The sequence below is a fragment of the Triticum dicoccoides genome, chromosome 7B (assembly GCF_002162155.2).
Source record: "Triticum dicoccoides isolate Atlit2015 ecotype Zavitan chromosome 7B, WEW_v2.0, whole genome shotgun sequence".
NCBI classification, from domain to species: Eukaryota; Viridiplantae; Streptophyta; class Magnoliopsida; order Poales; family Poaceae; genus Triticum; species Triticum dicoccoides.
In genome coordinates, this window is record NC_041393.1 from 464,739,284 (window position 1) to 464,760,096 (window position 20,813).

Here is a 20,813-nt window from a genome sequence, read left to right on the forward strand (position 1 = left end):
TATCCTCGAGTTCCATGAGTGGAAGAAGGTCGAGCCTCAGGGTAAGCCTCTTACTCAGATTTGGCTGCGTTTTTCTGAGGCTCCCTCGAAGCCGATGCAGGATGCTAGGGTCGTGGCTAGCTTGGGCATTATGGTGGGGAAAACTGAGAGAGTGGATATGGCTTTTACTAGAGCTCACGGGGTAGCCCGACTACTGGTCAGTGTTGTGGATATTGAGTTTGTGCCTGATGTGGTCAAGTGGACATGTCGAGGCCAAATCTATAACCTCATGATTGAGGAGGATGAGAGTCTGTTCGCTGAGGCGGCTAACGGGGCTGATATTGATATGCACGAGGGAGATGACAGCTTGGGAGCTAAGGAGGCACCAGTTGATGATACTGGACGAGAGTTGTCCAATGGACCGGGGTCCGTTTCTCAGACGCCCAGGGATGGGACGGTACCAACCTCCTTGGTGCCTATGACTTCTCTGAGATTTGGATCTTTCGAGCTGGCTTCTGCGCCTCCGAGACTTTGGAGTGATCGAGTGGAGTCTGACGAGGTTTTTGAGCACACGTTACCTACTCTGGATTTTGAGGATGCTATGAGTCCCGTCCTTGGGGCCTCACCGATCTCGATCAGGGGAGAGGAGGAGGAGTCTATGCAGGTAGCCACTCCCTCTCAGGTGTAGCACGTTGACTCTCCTCAGATCGAGGGTCCGGTGGTAGAGGTCTTACCTTCGGGAGGGGGTCCGGGGCAGGTGGTCTCAGTTCCCTCTTCTTCTATCACGATGCCAGAGCTGCAGGTGGCGGTTCCTCCTTCTGAAGGGGGCTCGGGGCAGGCGGCCTCGGCGCCCTCTTCTCCTCTCGCGGTGGACAAGGTTTCAGTAGTGGAGGTTTTACCTTCGGGAGGGGGTCCGGGGCAGGTGGCCTTGGCACCCTCTTCTCCTCTAGCGATGCCAGAGCTGCAGGTGGCGGCTCCACCTTCTGGAGGGGGCTCGGGGCAGGTGGCCTCGGAGCCCTCTTCACCTGGGGCACCTAGGGTGGTCGCCCCTCCTGTGGCGCTGGTTAGCCCTTCTTACCGGAGGGCCGGGGTGGGTGGGGAGTTCGGGAAGGTGGCCCATGCACTCCCCTTACCCGGCATGTTATCGTCTCTCTGCCGTGGGGCGCGACCGACGTCGGTGGTACGGTCCCGCTGGTTCGTCGATGGAGGCCGACCGGTTGCATGTTTGGGGTGAGGCAGGAGGTCCCACCCCGAGCAGGGTCACTCGGGAGGAGGTTATTGCGTTTGGAGGGATTCCGGATCCGGTCTCTGAGGGGCGACGGTTGAGCTGCCGTCTCCAGGATCATCCGGAGGTTGACGACATACAGCAGCGGTGTGACACGAGGGCGGCCAAGCTTCGTGACGTTGAGGTCACTACTGGTATGTCGGTTAATACCTCTAATACCATTTTGCATTTTTCTAATGATGAGATTATTAATAATGCAAACCAATTAGGAGTTTCACTAGGTAGTAATGATAGTGAAATTTCAAATTCCGTTATGATATCCCGGATTTAGAGGCAGAGCGGGCTTTAGAGATGATTCGTAACTTAGCAGCGGTTAAACCCATGAATGATTCCGATTTTTGATGCTTTGGGGGTCAGGGTCCACGATAATTTTTGTGAGGATCTTATACCTCCCCTCCCTGAGTCTGAGGAGGAGGAGGATATATCTGAGAATGTTGTGGTTAGACCTTCTGAGCCTGGTTGTGAGGACCGGCTGGAGAGTTAGAACATTCCTAAACGCAAGTGGAAGCGGAACATCTACCCGGCTTCCGTAGTGCGTAGGAGTGCTAGGATCCGTGCGGCTAAAAAAATTCATGACGACATATGAAAGGAATCTTTTGGAATATCAGAGGTCTGAAAGACTTGGCTAAAAGAAGGTTTCTTGCAGAGGCATCTATCGAGCATAGGTTGGATTTTATCGCATTGTCGGAAACAGGTAGAGATAATTTTTTGCCACAATTTCTCAATACTTTATCGAGAGGTATTGATTTTGACTGGCATTTTCTACCACCGAGAGGAAGATCGGGTGGGATCTTACTCGGAGTTAGATGCGATTCGCTCGAAGTCTGAAGTGTGGTGATGCGAGATTTTGTAGTTAAGTTTAGGGTGCGGTCGAAGGCCGATGGGTTTAATTGGGCTCTGGTGGCGGTATATGGTGCCACGCAGCCCGAACTCAAACCTGAGTTCTTGGCTGATCTGGTTAGGATTTGCGGCTCTGAGCAGCTTCCAATCCTGGTGGGGTGGTTTCAACATCATTAGAAGGCGCGAGGAGAAGAATAATGATAAGTTTGACGGGAGATGGTCGTTCATGTTTAATACTATCATTGAAAGCTTGGATCTGAGAGAGATAGAGCTTTCGGGAAGAAAGTTCACCTGGGCTAACGCGTTACCAAATCCGACGTTTGAAAAGTTGGATCGAGTACTGGCTAGCATCGACTGGGAACAAAAGTTTCCCTTTGTAACAGTTCAGGCACTTTCCCATGGTATTTCTGACCACACGCCTTTATTTCTAGACTCTAGTGAGGCTACCCACTTGGGAAACAAAAACTCATTTTCGTTCGAGCTTGCTTGGTTTGAACGAGACGACTTCTTTGATCTCGTAGCCAGAGAATGGGCTAAGGATGCAGGAGGTAGGACTGCGCTTGAGCGTTGGCAGAATAAGATCAGGCACTTGAGAAGTTTCCTACATGGGTGGACTAAGAATCTTAGTGGGATTTATAAGGTCGAAAAGGAACGGCTCCTTACCCTTATTCAGTCCCTTGATGTAAAAGCAGAAACCACGGTTCTACCAGCCTTGGAGCTTCATGCCAAGCTTGACGCGGAGATGAGATTGAAAGAGCTTCTTCGTGAAGAGGAATTAAAGTGTGCACTGCAGGCTAAGGTCCGAAGAGTAGTCCAGGGGGACACGAACACTCAATTCTTTCACATGATCGCTAATAGCAAACACATAAATAAGAGGATCTTTCGGCTTGAACAAGATAAAGGAACGATTTTAGGACAGGAGAACCTAAAATTATACATTACCGAGTATTACAAGCAGTTGTTTGGGCCTCCAGAGGATAACTATGTTTCTTTGGATGAGTCTAGGATTGAGGATGTTCCTCAACTTACTGCTGTTGAGAATGATATTTTAGCTTCTCCTTTTTCTGAGAAAGAGGTGTTTGAGGCCATATTGCAGATGAAAAATAATAAGGCTCCCGGCCTGGATGGATTTTCGGCTGAGTTCTATAATAAGTGCTAGCATATTATTAAGGGGGATTTGTTGCCGTTGTTCCATGATTTATTCTCTGGACATCTTCAGCTTTTTCAACTGAATTTTGGAACGATAACCCTGCTTCCTAAGAAAACAGAGGCTGTAAGAATTGAGCAATTCAGGCCCATCTGTCTTCTTAATGTTAGTTTCAATAATTTTACCAAGGTCGGGACTAATAGGCTCACGCAGATTGTGCATTCTGTGGTGCAGCATACCCAAACTGCTTTCATGCCGGACAGGAACATCCTAGAAGGGGTTGTGGTCCTTCATGAAACGCTTCATGAGATTCACATGAAAAAACAGATGGAGTTGTTTTCAAGGTGGATTTCGAGAAAGCGTACGATAAAGTCAAATGGCCTTTCCTTCAATAGGCCTTACGCATGAAGGGTTTTGATGAAGCCTGGCAACGCCAGGTAGAATCTTTCATGCAAAAAGGGAGTGTTGGAATTAAAGTGAATGATGACATAGGTCATTATTTCCAGACACACAAGGGCCTGAGACAAGGTGATCCAATGTCTCCTATTCTGTTCAACATTGTGGTTGATATGTTGGCAATTCGGATAGGTAGGGCAAAGGAGGCCGGTCAGGTGGGTGGCTTGGTGCCTCATCTAGTTGATGGAGGTGTGTCCATCCTGTAGTACGCTGATGATACAATCATCTTTATGGAGCACGACTTGGCAAAAGCGAGAAATATGAAGCTGGTGTTATGCTTATTTAAACAATTGACCGGATTGAAGATTAACTTTCATAAAAGCGAGTTGTTCTGTTTTGGTAGAGCCAATGAGGAACAAGAGGCTTATAGGTACTTGTTTGGATGCGAATTGGGGACATTACCTTTCACGTACTTAGGTATACCCATTCACCATCGTAAGCTGATAAACAGAGAATGGAAGTGTATCGAGGATCGGTTTGAGAAGAAACTGAGTTGCTGGAAGGGAAAACTCATGTCATATGGAGGCCGATTGATTCTTATTAATTCGGTGCTCACGAGTATGCCTATGTTTCTCTTATCTTTCTTCGAAGTTCCAGTTGGTGTTAGGAAAAGGTTGGACTTCTATCGATCCCGATTCTTCTGGCAGAGTGATGAACTAAAGAGAAGATACAGACTCGCCAAATGGGATATCATCTGTCGACCAAAGGACCAAGGGGGGCCTTGGTATTCAGAATCTTGAAGTCAAGAACAGATGTCTTCTCAGTAAGTGGCTGTATAAGTTATCAATTGAGACTGAGGCCACGTGGGCGCAAATTCTCCGTAGTAAGTATCTGCAGTCCAAGACTTTGTCCCAGGTGACAGTGAGACCGACTGACTCGCCTTTTTGGAAGGGTCTTATGAGAGTCAAAGCAGCCTTCTTTAATAGGACAAAGTTTATAGTCGGTAATGGCACCACCACACGCTTCTGGGAGGATACTTGGCTTGGTGAAACGCCGTTGGCGCTTCAGTATCCGTCCATGTATAGTATTGTTTAACGACGTGATGCTTTTGTTGCAACGATTTTGCAGTCCATCCCCCTTAATATTCAGTTTAGGAGGACGCTTGTTGGCAACCGGTGGGATGCGTGGCTTCGTTTGGTGAGTAGACTGATGGAGGTTTAGCTATCTCATCAGCCCGATCAGTTGTGCTGGAAGCTTACTAGGTCTGGAGGGTTCACAGTTAAATCGATGTATATCGATGTCTTCAACTCTAGTGCCATTCCTAGTTCCAAAGATGTTTGGAAAGTCAAAGTTCCTTTGAAAATTAAAGTGTTTATGTGGTTTGTACATAAACAAGTCATATTAACAAAGGATAACTTGGTAAAGCTCAACCGGACATGATCTACTAGGTGTAGTTTTTGTGATCGGGATGAAACTATCAAACACCTATTCTTTGATTGCCCGTTGGTCAGAGTTTTGTGGCACACGGTGCACATTGCCTTTAACATTACTCCTCCGAATTTGGTCAATACGTTATTTGGAACATGACTTGTTGGGATAGAGTCCGAAACAGCTAGACACATTTACGTAGGAGTATGTGCTTTGTTGTGGGCAATTTGGAACTGCGGAAATGATTTGGCTTTTAACAGAACAACAAATATTCATTTTTTGCAGGTTATATTCCGAGCCACTGCGCTGATCCATATGTGGTCGTTACTCACTCCGACAAAGGCCAGGGAGCGTTTGGTTACTGGATCTATCCCGTGGGAGATGGTAGTACGAGATATCTTCAACCGGTTTGGATGGCGGTCATGTAATAGGATAGACGATTAGTTTACCTATCTTTGTTATGCCAGCCGGTTGTGCCTTCTTGACTTTTTATTTTTGGCGTTGTGGCTCTTTGTGAGCTTGTCGTTAATTTGTTTTCAGACTATAAGACCTTGTTGAACCTCTTTATTTTTTTTATAAAGGTGGCCGTATGAATCGTTCTAATGCAGAGGCCGGGAAGTCCCCTCTTTTTGGAAAAAACATGAAAGTTCTATAAAAACTCTAGGCGGTAGTTTATTTGGATTGTAACTACAGTAGTACGTAAAGTTTTTGTAAAATTGATTAGTATGATTGCTAAAAAAGCACATGATATGTTAAAAAACACTATTTTATGAAACGATTTGTTAATTCTTAGCAGCCTAAGAACAATTTAAATCTCAGTCCAATTTAAATCTCAGTCCATGGCCGTGGGGTTTTACCATAGTTTTAAATAGCAGACTATGTCTTTTAGTTGCAGACCCTTTCTAAATGCTATATATATATAGCAATGCTATATCGATGCTATAGCGTAAAATGTTTATTCATGTGTTTGGATCAAAGTCGACTAGCGTAGGACCTCTATTAAGGAAGCGGCGATTCGGTGCCCGAGCTGAGATGCTCCTGAAATCGTCATCGTACATTCATGTCTCGAGATGCGAATAAATTGCACTGGCGCGTCTGACTCGAGGTCGTGGAAAAGGGCCGCACGGTGATATACGGTAGCAAACAGTGCTTTGTTTGTGGGCCTGAATCGTATGGGCGAGACGGAGGACGCGCGCGGCCGTCCTGGTCCGTGGACCAGAGCGTTAGCAGAATTACCGAGCCAGGGATCAGATCAGGAGGCAGAAGCGAGAAAAACTGAGCCGTTTGTCGTTCGTGGGTGTAGCACTCTCTTCCCCTAAGAACACCATTATCGCCTTCGTGTTGAAGTGAGCGGGTCCTGGCGGCGGCGCTCGCTGTGAACCGGCGGCAAGGGGACGGGCCTGGGCGTCCGCCATTACCTTCTTTTTTCAGGTTCCTGCTGCCAGAGGAGTTCGCTGACAGCCTCGACCTCCCAGATCCGGTTCCTCTGGTGTTGTTGCCGACAAGCGAAGCCAACCGTACCGAACCTGCATACTCAAATGCTGGGTCTGGTCGCGGTCAGCGAGTCGGCGGCGATGACCTTGACAAAGGACGAGGTGGAGTTCGACGGCGTGCGGATGCATCTCCGGTCGGTGCAGTCTACAGACAGAGTCCACCCAGAGGCCCCCGGGTGAACAAAAAGGTCTGAACCCAAATCTTACCCGCTAAATAACTATACTGTTTTCCGTTCAGCTGTATAAATTATTTTGTTAGGAAATTGTTGTACTAGATGTCCATATGAGCTAGTTGGCTTAGACATTCTTGCATCTGATCCTTAATGGTAACTTGGTTTCACTGTCAGAACGCCCAGTCATTATACTGTTAAATTTGTTGAGGTTGAAACAATATACTGAATATGTACGATTGGGAAAAATTCAGATTATGGCTGGGAAGTGCACCTCCAGACCGGACACCGTGCCCATCGCGGATGAGTGCTCAGGAGCAGTCAATTCACAAGTATGCAGAGGAGCCTACAGAGAGTGTTATACGTCCGGCACTTGGTTTCAGTTTTGATTCACTTGGTGTCTTGGTGAGGTGTATGACTTCTACAATTTGTATTCCTGGGAGATCGGCTTCGGAATTAGAGATATGGTAAGAGCAGACTCAATGCCGAGAGGACAAAGTGCATGCAGGAGATAGTCTGCGGTTGCTCGGTTGATTTTCTCTTTGTCCTGGATAGCATTCCTTGAATATCTAAGTTGCGAGCAATGTTTCTGGAAGTACCTATTTATCTCTCTTTTTGTACCTTTTTAGAGTTGGGAGAAGACAGTGGATTGCTGCAGTCCTGATCAGGGGTTGATGCCTGCTAGTTTTAAAGTTCGATCCATGCCTTTAGATATAAAGTATGAGGCATTTGAGGAGATTATTGACCCTGATTTTGGAGAATCAGCCATTGAGCGGGTAGCACCTGTCAACTCTGGTGAGTATGTTGGGTGGGTCAGTGGGTGTGCCTGTGTTATACCTTTGATGGCAAGTTTTGTTTTCACTGATTTTCATTCCAAATTATATTTTCTCAGGGATTTGGTGGATAATTCTCCTGAGGGCATATGGTAACATCACCGGAGACTATGCACTACAAGAAAGGGTTGATGTGCAGACAGGCATCAGACTAATCCTGAATTTATGCTTGTCTGATGGATTTGACAGTTTCCTACGTTGTTGGTCACCGATGGATCATGCATGATTGGTTGGAGGATGGGAATCCATGGACATCCTCTTGAGATCCAGGCAGGCTAATCTTGGACATTTGATCTTAATATAACCAAGTATCGCATGGTATTTATGGCCTTATGGGGTAAAAGGATACTTGTTCTGTTCTAATAAAAAATCTGAACTGGCAACTCAAATGGAATGACCATCGTAGTTTGACAATTCACGTAGATGTGAGGCTCAGAAGTACATAGGAATAAACTGTTTAAAGAGAGTATTCTCGTAGGGAAACTAACAGGATTTTTTTTCACAGGCTCTGTTCTATCGTGCTTTGCGCTGTGCCCGTGAAATGGTTAGTACAGGTGATGGATCTAAGAACTTAATCTGTGTTATCAAGAACAGGCTCAATGCTCTATCCTTTCACGTAAGAGAGTACTATTGGGTTGATATGAAGAAGATAAATGAGATTTATCGCTACAAGACTGAGGAGTATTCACATGATGCTATCAATTAGTTCAACATCTACCCAGAGTAAAATCCCAGCCTGGCTTGCAGACTGGATTCCTTAGAGGAAACCTACAACCAGCTCACATGGACTTCAGGTTTTTTTCTCTTGGAAATCTCTGGGCGATTTTCTCCTCTTTAGCTACTCAAAGGCAAGCAGAGGGTATCCTGAACCTCACTGAAACCAAATGGGATGACTAATTCGCAAATATGACTCTCAAGATATCCTATCCTGCTCTGGAGTACGAGGAATGCGTATTATCACTGGTCGCAAAACCAAAAACACGTAAGCACCTGAAATTTCTTCTGCGTGCCATATATGTATTCAGTTTGCGGAATTTCCAGATTCTGGTGCTTCTTATTATGTTTTGCACAAGAACTGAATCTCTCTTCCAAATTACAAATAAGCATCACTTGCGGAAGCGTCTATTCTGCACCTCGGGCATGAACAGTAAAAAAGCAAAAAAAATCAAAACATTTTGAATCTTTTTGTGGTGCAAGATGCTCAAATGCGTGATGTTCGTGCAAAATTTTGGGTTATTTGGACATTTGAGGAGCTGGTGGCAAAAAAGATAAATTTCGGGTGTCGGAGAAACTTTTGAAAACAAAACTGTTCACACCCCATTTTATCTTTGCCACGAGCTCCACGAATGCCCAAACAATACGAAATTTTGCACAAACATCACACATTTGAGCATCTTGCGCCACAAAAAATCACATTTATTTTAATTTTTTTGCTTATTATTTGTTTTACTGTTCACCGGGTGTATATCAGCCCGGGCACCGAATTGAATTTTTGGTCACTTGCTTCTAATATTCTAAGTAGCACTCTTTTGGCCCCATGACAAGTCTTTACCTATGTTAATCAAAATTCATTGCTAGTATTGATCATGTTGTATTCTTTTCATATTTCTCTTGCAAAAAAGTATGTTTCGGCATTTGAGTGCTCGTATATGATTTTCTTTATTGCTGTCAGGCCCTGATTGTATCATAATGCTGGATCCTGACCTACATTGCTATGGTAGGTATAGTTTCTCTATTAATTTTTCTTGCTTTGCTTATTGTTTTAGTATTATATTTGCAATAATTATTTGTTTGTGTATAATTCAGTTCACCCTAGTCTGTATCAAGATGGGTAGGCCTGACTCGGCAAGGAGGGCTGTTCAAGCTGTGGAAAAGAGGCTCTCAGATGACAAGTGGCCAGATATTATGACACCAGGACAGGAAGGTTTATTGGAAAACAGTCCAGGATATATCAGACTTGGATAATTGCAGGGTTTCTTAGCTCTAAGATGCTTTTGGACTGTCCAGAAATGGCACCAATATTAATATGTGACGAAGATCTCGAGCTACTGGAAGGCTGTGCTTGTGGCCTGAGCAACAGCGCTCGCTTCAAATGTTCCGGCCGTGCAGCCAGGTCTCAAGTCCTTGTGTAGTTCCATACTTTTGCTCGACAGCCAAGACCCGCAGTGCTGCTTCTAGTTTACTGGTTTTTTAAGACACAGAAGTTGGCATTTGTGGTCGGATAGCCACTTCATATGCTGGTTATCTCGGCAAGTTTGTGGTCCCTTAATCCATCGATACAAGAGTACACTTGTATAGATTTCACGTAATCGCAATTGTGTACACAAGGCCAATTAACTCAAGGTTGATTGGCAGTTTTATATACAGATATCATGCAAATATTGGCCACTTGACTATCAAGACTGATAGTCAAGATCTCTGAAATTAGCTTTCTAACTGCGCCCTCTTTAACACGCCGCTGGTTGGTCCATGCATGCAATCCCCGACACCAAACAGAGCAGGTAAATTTTCATCTCTGGAGTAGTACCTGGTTCTAGGGGCGAGAGGCTGGGAGTTGGCATTTAATACGGTCTCATCCGGTGGCCGTTTGTGAGTCAGGCGCCGTGCACGGCTCAGGCGGGCACAGAAATGAGGCTGAGCCGTGAAACGACTACCTGATCCGCGTATACAGTACGACCTGTCATCGCATTCATTGCTCGCCTGCGCTGGCCTAATACGGGGATATACGGTCGTTAAATACACACGGTAGCACAGATCCACATGCCAACTTGTGGTGTGGATTTCGGGAGCATCTGAGCCCGGGATCAGAAACGAATTTTCGCTCTATTAAAGGCTATAGCACACAGCACACTAGAGCTACAATGCGCTATTCAAAACCATGAGTTTTACACGAAGGCAGTAGACCAAAGTTTCTAGGGAAAACCAAAAAATTGAATGGACCCCTAATTTCTTATGCGAGTATTTTCTCGTTCATTCTGACAATTAGTGGAGCAATATTAATAATTGTAATGTTGTATACGAAACATGATTGGCTGGTAAACAATCGATATCACCAAGTCCATGAACTATTGAACATGTGAGTTATACTTCTTTGGCGCATATTTTGCTTATCAGAGTTTCACATAATCCAATTCTACAATTAACGAAGTACGTAAAAATTGTCAAAAATAGATCTGCATAAAAGGACAATTTCTGATTTTTTTGCAGGGTAATTTTTTATTTGTCTATGAATGCCCATGTTTTTATTAATATAATCATGGAAAACTATTATTTAGGAATATATGCACATTTCATTAACCAAATAAATTAATATAAACTTAACACACCCATGAACTAGAGATCTTGAGAGGACACGTGTCTGGGAACATTAGCATGAAGTAGTAAGTTGGCGGAGTTAGAAGTTAGTGGGCTTCCGAACGGGCCCTAAGTAGAAATATGAATTTTTTTCTCAAATGCATTTAAATTTAGATTTGGAGCCCATTCATTTCTCTACAGTGGCTGGCCATGTAAATAATGCTTTTATACCAGCCGACATTAAATGTCTGATGATCCATCTAATTCAAATTCCGCACACATGAATGGCTGGCGCTTTCACGGGGAAAACTCAAATATTGCTTGGTTTGGTGCTAAACGTTGGTAACCAACATGTAGGCAAAAAAAAATCAACGACTTTACGACTGTTGCTTTTATGTTCTTCTGAGTTTCACGTGGTTGCTCCGGTAGATAGAGGCCCAAAGATGGCGACAAACTAAGTTCACGGTGCGGGCCGGTGGATGTAGAAAGAAGACATCATTGATTTCTAAGGACCTACCTGTAATTTTTTATTCTTATGCAGAAGTTCTTGTAAGGACCATTTTTATTAAATTTATGGCCTTGAGTCTTTTCCTTACAAAATAGAAAAATGAATTTTTGACAGTAAAGAATAAATGCCAACGGTTCATGCCAACTTCCACGGGAGGAAGAGGAATTCCTTTTACGGACAAAATGAGTTGTAGATTGGTAGAAGATGGTTGCTGTATTTTTTTAGAAAAAAGTGAACGGAAGGAAAGAAAAAGAAGGCAGTCGCTTTGTTGGGTTGCTGGTGAAGCCCACAGTACATGTCGAGGTCCAGCCCAGCCCAGCCCAGCACACAGGACGCACCACCAATCCAAAACCATTTCCCCTTTCGCCTGGTTCCTGCCCTCCCCACGCCGCACCGCCGCCTCCGCCCACCGACGCCGTCCCGCTCGTTCTCCTCCGCCGGAACCCACGAGCACGCCTCGAAGCGGAGCAAATCTCTGCACGTCTCCTACAGGATCTGGATCGGCTCCTGCTACTCCTCCTCCCTCTGTCGGTAAGGAAACCCCCTAGCTTTGGTACGACCTTTTGCGGTGAAGAACCGAACCGAATCCAATCCAATCCAGACGGATCTCTTTTCTTCGAGACCGGCTGCTCTCATTTCCCATCCGTAGCGTAGGCAGGGCTGTCGTAACGAGGGGTTGTCATGTTGCATCCAACGGTGCACCCGCCCATGTATATTGCCACAGCATTTTGGGAATTTAAGCATCTCTTTCAGAAGGGATTTGGGGACCAAATTGGATTTACTTTGTGCCTGTACGCGTTTCGTTAGATTTTTGTGTTAGACCCCAATACACAGGTAAACAAGCTTAGGAACCAAATTATCAGTTTGACGATATTAGCTTAGGAATCAAGGCACTTGCTCTTGCATTCTATGTCTTCGATCCAAATTCTGATCACAGGGTAGGGTTTGCGGATGCTCACAGGACGGGGAGGAAGGAGACAAATATTTTGTATATAATTTCTGGTTATATGATCCATGTAGCACTGCATCACAGGGAAGGGAGTAAATTAAATGGCTCCACTTGCAATTGCATATAGGATTTCCAATTTTCATAGCATCAACCGCAAGAGGGACTGTTCAACAGTTAGCCAACGTGGATTATAAATTTGCGAACTCTCAAAAATGTAATCATGTTCTGTGTGCACGACTGAACTAGCAATCGTGGAAGAACAAAATTTCTAACTTCCTTAGAATTTTCTTTCAGTATTTCACTCTGTCAGAATGCCAATTATCAGCGCTATGGTAAATTGCATCGTGCATTGTTCCAAATATCGGCCAGTTAATCGGCATCTCGGTCAGTTAATCACTACTTGGTGGGTCACCGAGTAGCTGATTAACTGATTTATTGGTTGGATAACTAATTTATTGGCCGATTAACTGGACAATTCGCCTATTTATCCCTACTCAGCACCCTACCGGTATGGTACCAGTTAACGATATCCTGAACATTGGCATCATGTGTCGTTCACACACTTCAGTGCAGTGGTCTATATAGGTTTTCTTTTTCAACGTACATGTGCTCTATCTCTGTATGTAGCGTATGGGAAAACATGAAGAAATTAAGCTGAGGTCTCGAGTGCTGCATTTCGTTTTAAAAAGTTCACCCAACAAATCTCACACATGGCCCAAGTGAAGCTTGGAAACGGCATGTTCTTATTTATACTCCCCTCTCGACTCATTGAATCCTTGTTGCTGACAAGTTCCAACTCTATTTTTCACTATGAAGTTGCTAACAAGTAGACAGACCTTGTGAGGTAGGTGACTGTTTAGATTCGATATTGTGCTTGTTAGAGTGCCCTGACTGCACAGAAGAAAGCTGTCTCAGTAGTTCCTGTTTTGATGTACAAATAATATGTTTTTAGCTGGAGAGGCTACTCATCAGTAACACCTATTTTCTTTCGAGAAAACAGCAACGCCTATTTTTTTTAGGGTAATACGGAAGTAACATTTTAGTTGCTGCAGAATTGCGAGTGTTAAATTGTGTAACAGCTAGAGGGGAGCCAGGTTGAAGGAGGAAATTGAAGCCATGTGCTCACTCTATAATATTTGTACTGTCTAACTGCCTCCTGATGCCCAATGCGAGATTCACACTTCTACATAGCCTTTGCATTTTGAATTGATATCAACATGTCCCAAGTTGCCATAACATTTCCATCTCTGTGTCCTGTATGCAGCAGCGCCGAGTTGCCGGAGCAGATGGTGGGATTTGGTAGCCTTGCGCCCAAGACCAAGAACCTGGTGGTGGGCGGCGGGCTGACAGGGTTCGTCTTTGGGGTGTACTACTACACCATGAGAGCGGTTGGCAGCACTGATGAGCTGCAGGTCGCCATCGACAAGTTTGAAGACCTGAAGAAGAAGGACGCCGCAGCCACCCCCGCCGCAAACCCCTCCACCCCAGGCTCATCGTAGGAAAAAACATGCTCTTAAACTTTTGTTTCCCTGTACCGAGCTTCTAAACTAGTTACCTCACAATTTGCATGATGATAATGGGTCATGTTAGATAGAGCTTTTTATGGCATGGGTGAGGTCCAGATTTTTTTTTTTGAGGGTAAGTGAAGTCCAGAATTAGTAATGCTTTTGTGTTGGTTATGGTGGCCGCGGATATACTACTGCTGGAGTAGAATTTTTGGAGGCACATTATTGCGGTTTGTTGCTATATTACATTTATTTCGTTCTTATCTCCAAGAACCTTGCAGGACCCCCTGATCAACCTTCTTAAGCTGTTGCACCTCTATGAAACAAAGCTCTCCAACATGGAAAAACTCGCAACACGGCCGCGAGGGTTTATCCTGATTACAAATGTAGGCTCCCACTCGCTATATCTTATAGGATTACAGACGAGAAAAGGTGTTAAAACAGAAAGTAAACAATAGAAGAACGTGCTATTGCCGGAATTCAAATAGTGACGCGCCCATGCACAGGAGCCCCTGGATCAGAGATCAACATGTGCCGTGACATCTCCCGAGCGCGAAGTGTTAAGTGGCGTAGGACGACGTTGGATCATAGATCGGCGATCGGGGGACACACTGAGAAGGAAGATAACTGAAGATGCTACACTTTGACGATATTGAGACATATATTCAGAGCTGGTTCCTGACAATGCCCCCCCTCCTTGAGATTCAGCTCGCTCTCAAGCCCCAAAGCCTGGGAAAATTTTATGGATTAAGGCGGAGTCCTCCAATGTCGCCTGCTCCGGAGGCATGTTCTTCCATTTGATCTTCCACTGAATGAATGACTGGGATACTGATGTTACCCTGCACCCGAGGAATAAGCTTGCGTTCCAGTAATTCTTCCGACTCGATGAGGATTGTACCATCAGGATTAAGTAGTGGGTGGTGTGCTGTAGGGATGGCCTTTGGGCCAATGTACCTTTTCAATTGGGAACATGGAATGTATGGTGCAGTTTGGTGTTGGAAATTGTGGACTATGTGCTCTACCCTCTAATTCATCTCTCTTTTTTATGGTGCCGCGTATAATGCATTTTGAGTCTAGAGGGGTGAGGACCTATTTATAGACTTCACTTTCAGGTGTTTTATTATTTCACCCGTTTCAGAAAAATCTGTATGAAACCTGAGCAGTGTCACCAACCATAATAAACATGCCAGTTTTTCAAGTCTAAATATACTAGTCCCTAGCACGATAAAATATGTGAATCATGTGCCATTATTAGATTGTATATCTGAAGTCAACTTCCAATCTTAATCATATGGGCCAATAGGCTGCAAAGCTGATCGTGCAAAACAAACTCAGCTCTTCCACCCTGTGATGTCCTGTAAAAAAATACATACGTACATATAAGATTTCAGCAGAGTCGACCCCTATTAATTCCTCTACTGTATTCCATCACAGTCGTCTCGGCACGTCCGGTATTACTTCCTTGAATAAAATTTCGCATCAATTATTCCATGTTACGAAATTAATCTTTCCTGCTTATAAAGATTGAAGTTGGTGGTGAGTTCACATATAGGTCCAACATCCTTTCAAAATAAACAAATACACACATATCCGCATGTGAAACTAGCAAGCTTTCAAGAGACATATAAACAAATATACTTTACTCACATGTGAGATCTATCATAAATAAATAAATACACTACTTTCATATGAGACCAAATTTTTTGTAAAAGGCACAAATAAAAAAGACAAAAATGTGACTTCAACTCAAAATCGATCTTGATTTTAGTTCTCTTCCCAACCTATTATGGCCACTTCAAATTCTCTTACGCTGCATGTCTCTCACCGTATTATTTGCTATCTTTTCTAATTGTAAATCACCCAACGGGCATGAACGACACTAACGTTAGTTCACCACCTCTAAGCCAATGGTTTCGTGACAACGCACGGGCATCGTGCTAGTAATATGAATAATTATAGATTGAGTTACATAAATAATAACCATGTTGAATATATGTTAAAAGCCACAGAAGTATCCAACATCTCCCACCCGGCTGAAACATAGTAATCAATATATGAATTTTGATGTGTATGTAAACATGTTTTTAAAAGAAATCCTGACTCTAGTCAGTAAACATGCACCATATTAGTACTATACAAATAAATCAAATATACTCACCTGAGCTTAATCATTTCACACCTAATGTATACAATGATATCTCCCTCAATGTGATTACTTTTAGCTATAAAATCCGAAATAAGTGGCAGGTTGTGATGGACATTCCACGATATTACATGATGTGTGAGATTCCCTTAGCCACACATCTTTCCTTCCACTGCTTGAATGCAACCTTAAATTCCGGTACCTAAGGTTGATAGTATAACGACGATACATACAAATTCCAATACCATTTATTATTCCTTTTTTCCTTAGGAGTGCAAACATAATTCCTCATTGAGTATGATTCCCCTAATGAAGGTATTTTAACACGTTCATTTTCCATAGGAAAATGTATCACACCACTCTTATGTATTTCCACTTCCAAATAATCAAAAGGTTCAAGCATGCCTTTCATATGAAATTTATAAGATAACCAAGCTTTCAGTTCCATCAATGTGACTTTATCATTGCAAACAACAAAAACATTGTTAGCCTGTACAATATGCAAAATATGTTACACTTACATTTGTAAGCGACCACCTTGTTTCATTTAGAAAACAATATGACCTGCTATTCCATTGATGTAAAGCTTGTCATAAAACCATACATTAATGTATTCAATTATCAAACCATGTCTTTATTTTCCCTTCCCAATTTTTCAGAGAAAGAGTTTCCACAAAGTATATCTCCAATTGTGTAAAGAATTGAATAACAAGAGTAACATTATAATACTCCACTGAGTCAAATTTTCTTGAAAAAAAAACTTGACAAACAATGGGCTTGCAGTTGTTTGGTAAGATAATAAATTCTCAGACTTTATTCTTCCTCGTTGAGTTCCTTCCCGTGTTTTACTCCACTCGTATAGCTTCCCTTGATGAAAAATTTAATCCTTCCTAAGAGACTTTAGTAATTCCTCTAAAATAAATTTAGAGCGACTTCCCCCAACAACACATGATAATTATCTAGACATGACATTCCAAGTTATTTCCTCCCACTTATCATAAGCATGTTAGTGTCACGAGTTTCAGTTGTAGTTTTCATTGGGGTCAAGATTATATTCTAATATGATTGCCAATAATTCCACCATTGTCCATAAAAATATCGTGCTCCCACTTTCCACCACTTTTCCTTCTCCAAATCAAAAACATACCCTTGATCCACTAGAATAACAATTAACAAATTCCTAGTGTCATACTGAGGATAACTCGACGAATATTGAGGAACACATGATTGGAATATTTTCACCTATGCCTGAGTGTTCTACAAACAGAATTGATTTTCTTATTAATTATGGAATTTTAAACTTTTATGGGAGGATTGTGGTACTTAGAAAGCATATATAATGAGTATTTTGACATGCACACCTTTTCTTAAGGCGGAAGAAGATAGAAAGTTTCACATCATTTTTCTAATATATATTTATGGTATTTCTTTGGACACTCCCACTAGAGGTTAGATTATTTAATTTATCTCCTTCATTGATGATGCACTTGATGTAGTTATGTCTATCATTCAAAATACAAGCCGGATTGTTTCATTGTGCTTGTCACATTGTGTACTGGAGTGAAAAATCAGTTGATTAAAAGATTTCACGGTTTTACAATTGATTGATGGGGAAATTACACTTCAGGAATATATCAATTGAATATGCACAATTGAAGGGAGGAATTGAATATCTTTAATACACCCTTATACTTTATAATTGAATGGCCGATACTCCCTTGTTTTTCTTTGAAAGAAGCATTACACATTGCGTTCATATCATTTTTCATCTAGCACAGTCACTCATGTCTTGTAGACTGGAAGGAAATATTTTATTTTGATAGAAGATTTTCAATTAACAAATTCTTGATGTGTACTTTGCCCATAAACCGCCACTTCTCACGCATGTGACAAAAATCTATCACTTTGAAGGCAATTTTTCGCATAGACCTACCACCTTCAGTTAGTGATCGGTTCAGACAATTTAAACATGTTTATGACAGGGGTGGCCCACCCTGATGGGCTGATGTGACATAATAGTCAACCCCGTTAAGTTTGACCGGCACTTTCAACGTTATGACATGTGGGACCTACATGTCAGTCTCAATAATAATAATAATAAATCCCCAAGTCTCACTCTCTCCCTCGTCAGTCCTCACGAACCATCTCCCTGTCCTATACAGACCGCCGCCGCCGTCTTCCTGTGTTCGCCCACAAGGGGCACACCTGAGGCACGCACGGCGCGTAGTCGCTACTGAAATTGTTTGTTCGCCCACACCAGGGAATGACCATGGAATGCAGCTTCTTCGCCCCTGCCTTCCTTCCAGCTTCCACGAACAAACGCAGGAAGCGTCTCCAGCAGAGCACCAACCAGCTCGTCAACAACTTATCTAGGATACGTCCTCCCTGCTCGTCAACGTCGTCTTCCTCCCCCCAAGAAATACAAAACACCCTGAACTCTCGTTTCAGGGGAGGAGGAGGAGGCTGTCGACTTGTGGAGGCGTGCGGGAAAAGATGCCGCCGCCGGCGACCCCTGCCCCGAGCGCCGCGGTGCAACCATGCCTGAGGACGCACGGAAAGGAGGTCGCTAGGCTGCACCTGTTCGACTGGATCGTGCTGCTCCTGCTCGTCGCCACGACCGGCGCGCTCGGCCTGGTCCAGCCGTTCCACCGCTTCGTGGCACAAGACATGATGTCGGACCTCCGGTACCCCATGAAAGGCAGCACCGTGCCCGACTGGGCCGTGCCGGTACGCCCCGTCTTCTGAAGAAGATCATGTTCTGGGTTCCATACATCACTGATGAAATCATAGCTGCAGTTTCCCGGAGGCCGGAGTGAACTTTGATACTAGTGGTTTTGGGATTTTCGTGCAGGTCATTGCCATCGTTGTGCCGATGGTTTTCATCGTCGGAACATACATCAAGAGGAGGAACGTCTATGACCTGCATCACGCTACCCTTGGCAAGTTAATTTCCCTTCTTACGCAGGCTAATTTGATTTTTCTGGGGCAGTGATGCCCCTTTGTGGTCACTAAGCTTATTTCTGACATGCACACAATATTCCCAAGCAGGCCTCCTGTTTTCCGTTCTTATAACTGCTATCGTGACCGTTGCGATCAAGGATGCGGTTGGGCGGCCGCGCCCGGACTTCTTTTGGCGCTGCTTTCCTGATGGAGTGCCGGTGAGTTCATCCCACAGCTTCCTCAGATCTAGCAGTAGCTTGCTTGTTTCTCCCTCGTCACCACTGTAAAATCTACACGCTTTCTAGCTTGGGTAATACTACGTACTAAGTAGAACGATGATGGGCTATCCTCCATCTGTAACTCTGAGCTAACGATTTATCTACCTCAACACCCGATTTTAGAAGTACAACAACGTCACCGGAGATGTGATATGCGACGGTAAACCGGGCGTAATCAAAGAGGGGTACAAGAGCTTCCCGAGTGGGCATGCTTCAGGTAATTGCTGAAAGCCATTCTCTGAATCCATGACACCGTAAAAAAACCTCTCACTCTTGCAATGGCTGGCTGTCTTCCTTGTCCTCCTGAAGGTGCTTTTGCTGGGCTGGGATTTCTGTCATGGTACCTGGCAGGCAAACTGAAGGCCTTCGACCGAAGAGGCCACGTCGCCAAGCTCTGCGTCGTTCTTCTGCCACTGCTTATGGCAACAATGGTTGCAATATCGCGGGTTACTGACTACTGGCACCACTGGCAGGATGTGTTTGCTGGTGGAGTCCTTGGTAGGTGTCCAATTCAGTTCAGTTACTTTCCGTCTGCTATAACTCTGATGATTCCTGAATCAAGATCACACAGCTGCTAACTGTGCTTGATACAACTCCGCAGGATTGGTGGTTGCTTCGTTTTGCTACCTTCAGTTCTTTCCGCCACCCTACAGTGAACATGGTATGATGCATAGTTTCATATACTCCTCCGCCACGTCAGTTATTTCCGAACGAAGGATTATGTCAAAATAGTTAAAAAAATCTTATTAAGAAGTACTCCCTCCGTCCCTCCATGGAGCATATAGTATGTGTCCACTACCGCCCAAGTGGGCTTGAAGACGTCTGCAGCTACTATAAAACACACGACTAAAGCAAGTCTTTCTCTCCTTTCATCAACCGATAATCAAAGAGATGGCATTCAGAAAACTAACAGTCAAAGGCTGCCAGCATAGGTGGACATATGAAAAGGCACTGCGCCTGTTCTTGAATCACCAATGCATAGTCTATAAAAGTGAAACTTTTGGTCGCTAGCTAATTTATGCTGTATTTTATAATATATATAATCATAAGACCAACAAATTACAGAAGTTATTTCATGAACTGTTGAATAACAGGAGTTTGGCCTCATGCATACTTGGAGCACATTCGTCGTCCTGAGGGTGAAATGCAAGGGCAATCAACAACAAACTCAAATATGCACCATAACTCACTGCCACTTGATCTTTCTGGATCAAATGAGACGAGAACCACCAGCCATGCACTGGATTCCGTGGAAGAAGGGAGCAGAGATCAGTGACAGATGAATGCATGGTTTCCATTTATTTATTTCATTTTATTTTTGTAATGCAGTATGACTTCATACCATGGCACTACGTGAATAAAATATGTCAATACTGACGGGCCAATAACCGCCAATAGCATAATTATAAGTGAGGAATTTCATGAATGCAGAAGTCTTTTATAGATTTTTTTTAGAATCCTTATAGATTTTCTCAAGACAATGACGCCGTTTGGAGTGATGGGCCCTGTCATCACAGACAATCCTAATGCCACAGAACTTGGAGTGGAGTTGGGTTGCAATTGTGTTTCGGTAGTCAGTCAGTCTCATCTGCTCTGTTCGACCCGAATCCTACTTGATGCCTTCA

The 20,813-nt window shown here is 43.8% G+C and overlaps 2 protein-coding genes and 1 pseudogene across 3 annotated transcripts; all 3 read left to right on the forward strand.

Annotated features, from left to right (window-relative positions):
* Nucleotides 1-6,247: 6,247 nt before the first annotated feature.
* Nucleotides 6,248-9,971, forward strand: LOC119338990 (annotated as a pseudogene).
* Nucleotides 9,972-11,712: 1,741 nt separating this feature from the next.
* On the forward strand, nucleotides 11,713-14,090 carry LOC119341399. 2 transcript variants are annotated; one of them, XM_037613278.1, is made up of 2 exons: nucleotides 11,713-11,904; nucleotides 13,587-14,075. In XM_037613278.1, exon 2 carries the CDS (start codon nucleotides 13,609-13,611, stop codon nucleotides 13,819-13,821), a length of 213 nt encoding a protein of 70 aa, XP_037469175.1. In that variant the 5' UTR covers nucleotides 11,713-11,904; nucleotides 13,587-13,608; the 3' UTR covers nucleotides 13,822-14,075. The 2 variants fall into 2 exon arrangements, with proteins under 2 accessions (XP_037469175.1, XP_037469174.1); XM_037613277.1 differs by having other exon boundaries at nucleotides 11,771-11,904; nucleotides 13,590-14,090.
* A 4,289-nt stretch (nucleotides 14,091-18,379) lies between these two features.
* LOC119340568 (lipid phosphate phosphatase 2-like) lies at nucleotides 18,380-20,584 on the forward strand. The gene is made up of 7 exons (XM_037612496.1): nucleotides 18,380-18,697; nucleotides 18,822-18,909; nucleotides 19,019-19,128; nucleotides 19,312-19,405; nucleotides 19,498-19,686; nucleotides 19,790-19,849; nucleotides 20,283-20,584. The coding sequence occupies exons 1-7, from the start codon at nucleotides 18,464-18,466 to the stop codon at nucleotides 20,462-20,464; spliced, it is 957 nt and encodes a 318-aa protein (XP_037468393.1). The 5' UTR covers nucleotides 18,380-18,463; the 3' UTR covers nucleotides 20,465-20,584.
* The last annotated feature ends 229 nt before the right edge of the window (nucleotides 20,585-20,813 follow it).